The 6,498-nt window shown below is 42.3% G+C and overlaps 1 protein-coding gene across 1 annotated transcript; it reads right to left on the reverse strand.

Annotated features, from left to right (window-relative positions):
- Window positions 1-925: 925 nt before the first annotated feature.
- Window positions 926-6,177, reverse strand: LOC134335578 (RNA-binding protein EWS-like). The gene is made up of 8 exons (XM_063018136.1): window positions 5,332-6,177; window positions 4,307-4,419; window positions 3,534-3,663; window positions 3,234-3,293; window positions 2,206-2,299; window positions 2,016-2,101; window positions 1,245-1,362; window positions 926-1,114 (listed from the first exon to the last, which is right to left on the reverse strand). Exons 3-8 carry the CDS (start codon window positions 3,661-3,663, stop codon window positions 1,081-1,083), a joined length of 522 nt encoding a protein of 173 aa, XP_062874206.1. The 5' UTR covers window positions 4,307-4,419; window positions 5,332-6,177; the 3' UTR covers window positions 926-1,080.
- Window positions 6,178-6,498: the final 321 nt, after the last annotated feature.

The raw sequence follows: 6,498 nt of genomic DNA on the forward strand, positions 1-6,498 counted from the left end.
TTGCACTGGGTCCACAAACAGTGGAGATTCAAACCAGACAGGGCAGACTGAGGTGTGTACAGGTGTGTTTCCTGAGGTCAGTGAAAAACTCAGCCACTTGAGTAAGCTGCACATGCAGTAAGCAAAGGAAGGTCTGGGCAAACAGTTGTTTACTACACTTGTAAAGAACATCGTTGCAGAAATCATTAAATGGACAGAACTGCTCAAAACCCACCGTCTTCATGAAGCTAAAGTATACACACACACAAGATTCAGCATATTTTCATATTAGCTTATTTAGTAGAAACTTCATCTTTTTTATGGACATCAGCATGTTTATACATTTTTCACACCGTCCCTTGGACTCCCCAAATGTGTTTTTTTTTTTTTATTGCATTTTACAAACTGTCCCAACTATTCTGGAAATGTGGTTTTGCACTGTTATGGTATCAATCAGTGTGTCCTGCATTTAGATAATGGTTTAAATTCTATTTTAAACAGGCATGAAAGTCTATTAACAAACATTTTACCATCCAAATAATAGTTATACCAAATACTATTAACATTTGACAGCGCATCTCTCAACTGTTCTTTAACCAGGGGCCTAGTACCAAATCTTAAACTAAATTAAACGTCAAATTCTGTTACCATACGATATATGGTAAGCTGTTTGGGACACAGTATCTCAGCCTTCACAAATATGCATGGACTTGGTAACTGAGACGCAAAGTCAAAAGTTTGCTTGGTGATAATTTGACCTGGAACTAATCACTCACTAAGACTACCCTAGTTCTTTTATTCAAATCTGACATCAGTGTATTAAAATAGCACAGATGGTAGCAGAAATCTGGCTTTAGGTAAGCTAACTGGATGATTGGATGTAAAAAAAATTACATACTAAATCCTACAGATAAATAAAAATAAATGAAAATAAAAATGCTTCAGAATAAAATATGTAATCCTGCTAACTAGATTAAGTGGCGACAATCAAACCTGCCGATGAGTTTAACACAAGACAATGACAAAGAAAACCTGCATATCAAAAGGAAATGTTATTTTTAAAAAAGTTAAAAAATTTATATAAAATTTTTTTTTAAAGCTTTAGTAGGGCCTTTCTCTGCGCTCATGACGATCCCTGCGGAGAAAAACACAGTGAGACGGCCTTCCTACACTGTAAGAGCACATTCACATCATTGTAAAGTGTTGGGTCGTGAGCATGTGACGCAGCAACACTTCAATCCTTTTTTTACGATGCATAGGCGTACCTCATGTCCATCTTTCCTGGTCTCATTCCTCGTCTTGTTCCCTGTTCCATGGACGGGCCGTCTTGGCTACCTCCTCTGAAACCTCCGGGTTCACCTCCCCAGCCTCCATGCATACCGCCTTGACCACAATCACCACAATCAGAAAATGTGGGAATAGACCAAATAACTTAATATTTCTTATGCACCTTGAGCCTATTTAATTAATAATTTTTAACTGAGTTTTATTTACTTAATAGTTTTTCTATTGTACCTTGAGCTGTTGTAATACTTGACTTTCCCTCTGGGATTAATAAAGTGATCTATCTATCTACACTCAAACCAGGTTGCATATTTAGTTGCTTTTGATTAAAAATGTACATCAGTTCATTACTGTGCACAGAAACCCATATTCATTAGTTAGATTTGCATGCTTCATCCCAGAATGTCCACTACAGGTCCTGGGAGTTGATATTTTTGGTTAATGAAAAAATCAGCAGCCACTGATTACTACAAGATGCCACAATATGATGAGTTACTCATCTTTGAATATAGATACAGAAAGGAAGCTTTCTAAAATAGCTTTCATTTTAAAAGGGCAACCAAACACTTGATAGGCTAGTGTTACATCTCTAGATACTGTTGATGGATTTAAGAACTATGCTTTCACATGGTTCCTTTAAAATCACACAGACAGTCTGATATCAAACCAAAGCATTGAGTTGTCTGGAAAGAAGAGAGCACATGCAAATAGTCCGATTTAAACCAAAACAGCATTGTGTCGTCAGTGTGTACCTGGAGGGGGGCTCATCTCCTCTGGCCTGGGAGCTTTGCACTTGTTACAATTGGTCCTCCATGCAAAGTTTATGTTACAGCAGCCACTGCAAAAGAGCAAGACGAAAAGCTAGGATAAATACACAACACCAAAGCAAACATTCGGCTAGACATGCAAGTACACACGCATGCTGAATGGAGGGGGACTTACGGGTTTTCACAGTCCCAGTCTCCGACTCTCTTTGGTGGACCTCTATAAGGCATGCGAGAAGATCCTCCTCTCTCACCACCTCGACCCATGAAACCTGTAATGTGTGTGTTTATTATGATTTTAATGTTATGTTTTACACTTTAGTTACATTCATGACAGGAACGTTAGTCACTCGTTACACAAGGTTTATCAGTTCACAAGTTTATATCGAACACAGTCATGGACAATTTGCTTGTGTTAAGTGGATGTGTACAAAACAATCAAACAAAATGGACACACAAGCAGCTGATGGCACGAGTCGAGATTTACTGCCCACACCACCAAAACAAGCTTTTATTGCTGAATGAGGAAATGACATTCAATAGGATTAAAATCAGAAATGGTGATTCAGCATGTCTGGAAAAGTGCCTGACTATAAAACATCAGCATCAATATCAAGAATGCTCTTTAGTTTTGGCCTCTGTTACTAAAACAAACTACCAATTATGAACAAAAAAGGCTCTAGTTAGACTTTCCTGTCTGTACAGACTTCCATTTGATGCTGTTCTTCTTGTGCTAAAGACTTTGTTTATTAGGATTTTAATGTCATGTTTTACACTTTGTGTTCGATATAACCTTGTGACCTGATGAACCTTGTGTAATGAGTAACTACTGTAACCAGTGAACAATGAACAATTTTGTATCTTCAATTAACCTCACTTGCACGTCTTGGACTGTGGGAGGAAACCGGAGCACCGGGAGTAAGCCCACACAGAAAGGACCCGGACCATCCCACCTGGGGATCAAACACTCAGGACCTTCTTGCGACAATGCTACCCACTTAGCCACCGTGCCACCTGCTAGAGCCTTTAAAATAATTTACAGGTGACGGGTCTGTCATTTAAAAACAGACCCATTAAACACTGTGGCCACAGTTTTACGACACTGAACTAAAACCTGAAAAATTGAGATCCAGTTCATCTTTGAGATTTTTGGTGAAAATCTGACAGTACCACTATCCACTGGCATTTCTCCCCTCATCATCATACCTTGTGGGTTCTTCCTCTTAGCCATGGACATGTTCAGCTTCCACCCCTGGAACTCCTCACCTGGGATGAACAGAGGTGGAGGAGAATTAGGCATAAGAAATTAGGTTGTACATCAATGCCTACTGTTTAGGTCAGTGGCTTTAATTGAAACCTGTACAAATGCCATACTGGTCTCAAATAGGAGCCCAATAAATTTTAAGACTAAGGCATAAATCTCAATTTGTCTGATGTTTGGAAACTCCTCCCTGAGTTACACTTGCCTCCAATCTAAAACATGTACAATTTAATAAGGACACGAACCACTATACAGTTCCACTGCAGCTCGAGCAAACCGAGGCTCCTCATAGGACAGAATGGCATCTCCCCTGGGTTTACCAGAATCTCGATCAGTGTAGATGTTGATTGCTGGCTGGCCTAAGCGACGGTTCATCTGCAACAAAAGTTATTTATTTATTAGGATTTTACCATCATGTTTTACACACTTTGGTTACATTCATGACAGGACAGATATTCACCAGTCCAGGCATTTAATATCAAACACAGTCATGGACAATTTTGTATCTCCAGTTCACCTCACTTGCACACCTTGTACTGTGAGAGGAAACCCATGCAGACATGGGGAGAACATGCAAACTCCACACAGAAGAGACCCAGACCACTCCACCGGTCGATTGAACCCAGGACCTTCTTGCTGTGAGGCGACAGTGCTACCCACCGAGCCACCCAGAAACCAGTGACAAAGCAGAGGCACAGACACAATCCATATATTTTTTATATCAGAGTATTGGCTCGGAATCAAAATAGATTTTGGCTGTTGGGTGTCCAAGACACTTGGTCTAGAGGGCATCTGGTACAGACCAACATCAGGGTATTGTGGGTCAAACTGCAGCTCACTAATATTAATGAGGTTATTATCTCACAACACATGGTGCATGAAGCCTGTGTAGTATTAACAAGGACACTCGTCATTGTCTAACTGCAGTCCACTGTATACAGTGCCTACAGTATGAACACCGGGATCAGAACAACTGAACAAGGTCAACTCGCCTGAACCCCAGAGCTGTGGCACTCACCCTGATTTTGCCGACATCTTTGAAGAACTCTGCCAAACCCCCCAGCGTAACCTTCTCCGTGAGCCCACTGATGTAAATGGTGCGGTTTTCAGACCTGTCCTGCTCTGGGGGTCCTGAAGGAATTATACATGCAAGTCATTAATCTACTTTAAATGATTAAAGAAGCAAAATACCAAAGTAGAGGATACAGTCAATACAGTTGAGAGAACAGAGGAAGAGAGAGAAAAGATCCATTAAGTACAACAGAAATGAGGATGCACAGTGAGCCACACGTGTTTTTTTTTTTTAAATAAACCATGGACACATTTTAAAAAAAGAACCCCCTTTTTAAATTCAAAACACCCAATCCTCAAAATCCATCACACAAGTGGTACACCAGCGAAAATCCTCTTAAGTATAAATATACTCAAAACTCAGAAGTGCAGTAGCCAGTGTAATATACGCTGTAATAACTTACCACCAGGCCTACTGAAGCCACCTCTGTCTCCAGCCATGCTACAAACGAAGATGGTGAAATTCCATTTAACAACAAAGTATGGACAAAGCTTTTTTTCCTTTTTACCCCCCCCCCCCAACACCAAATCGTAGGTGTGCTGATTAAACAAAACAGTATATTCCAGAAAAAAAAACCTATAAAATGTAAACGTACACAATCCCAAAAGAAAACCAAACATTTCTGAACAGATTCAAAGTGGATGTACATGTACATAAGATTCAACCTGTAAAATAAAAACCCTTTAACATTCAGCCAGTATACAAACAGCACTTCGTCAAAACCAGAGTTTCATTACAGCATATCCCATTCCAGACCTCAGGGCCCCACAATGGATTTTTCTTTCTTGGAAATAGACAGATTATCAAGAAGACTTTAAAACCAGAATCGACCCCAAACCAAGAGATAAACGACCCAAGTACACTTAAGTTTTGATTCGCTTAAAGAAAACCATGAAGTAACACCTTGGATTCCTGAGGGCCTGGTTGGGGAACACTATCAGAACATAATGATTATATGCATCCGCACTCACCAGTCTGGAGGGTGGGCTTCTGTAGTCCGTGATGGTCCGTAGTCCCCGCCACAGGGTTCTAGAGTCACTCTGCTGGAACTGTGTCTCTATTTTCTCCCTGTAGCCCCGCTTCGCCTCCTTCACCGCTCGGCGTACTCTGTAAGACGCAGCTTTATATTCCTCCATGTTACCGCTGATGAGCCCCGCGCTGTAGGCAGCGGTGCGAGAGTTCAGAGCGTCGCGGATGGTGTTATTCATCCACGGCTTCTGGTTGGGAAAAGTTTTCACTACGGTTTTCTCCACCGTATCGTCCACCAGTTTCCCAACCAATCCCACAACCGCTTCCGTAAACACGCTGACGTCATCAGCGGAGCTCTCTCGGAACATATCCCAGTCTGCGTCATCCAGAGCGTCCTGCAAGGCAGCCACCGATTGGTCCGTCCAGCGCGTGTGACCTCCCTCTGAACCGGAACCTCCTGTTTCAGCCTTTCAGCCTGTTTATATTTAGGCATGAGGAAGATGGCGGCGTGGTCCGACTTTCCAAACGGTGGATGAGATTGTGCCTTGTAACTGTCTTTGAATGGAGTGTAACAATGATCCAGTGTCCTTTCTCCTCTGGTGGGACAGGTGATGTGCTGATAAAAGTTCGGTACTGCACGTTTGAGGTTAGCGCTGTTAAAATCACCAACCACAATAAGCGCAGCATCCTGGTGATGAGTCTGAAACTGTGTGAGTGTGTCATGAAGTTCACACAGTGCAGTGTCCGTGTTCGCCCGAGGTGGAATATAAACGGTGCTGACAATGACCAAAGTAATTTCCCGAGGAAGGTAGAAAGGACGAAACTTGAGTGCCAGAAGTTCCAGGTTAGGTGTGCAGGAGCGTGCAAGAGTAACGACATTGGTGTTATCACACCAGCTGCTGTTTACCATCATGCACACACCACCTCCTCTTGCCTTTCCCGACTCCATTGTTCTGTCCACGCGGTATACCGAGATGAACTCGGCCGGCTGGATGACGTGGTCCGGTAGCGCTGGGTTCAGCCATGTCTCGGTGAAGCAGACAAGGTTGCAGTCCCGAATGTCTCTCTGGAACTTGATCCTGGTTCGGAGGTCGTCGAGCTTGTTGTCCAGATACTGGGCGTTGGCTAAAAGGATACTAGGCAGGGGAGCTCGGTGAATAGCTGAAGAA

This window comes from Trichomycterus rosablanca, chromosome 21 (genome assembly GCF_030014385.1).
Source record: "Trichomycterus rosablanca isolate fTriRos1 chromosome 21, fTriRos1.hap1, whole genome shotgun sequence".
NCBI classification, from domain to species: Eukaryota; Metazoa; Chordata; class Actinopteri; order Siluriformes; family Trichomycteridae; genus Trichomycterus; species Trichomycterus rosablanca.

Coding starts and splice junctions, on each gene's coding strand:
- LOC134335578 (XM_063018136.1), bottom strand. CDS start 3,663: ATGAACCGTCGCTTAGGCCAGCCAGCAATCAACATCTACACTGATCGA. Junction 2,300..3,233: donor TAAGAGGAAGAACCCACAAG/GTATGATGATGA, acceptor CACACATTACAG/GTTTCATGGGTCGAGGTGGT. Junction 1,363..2,015: donor GGAGATGAGCCCCCCTCCAG/GTACACACTGAC, acceptor ATTGTGGTCAAG/GCGGTATGCATGGAGGCTGG.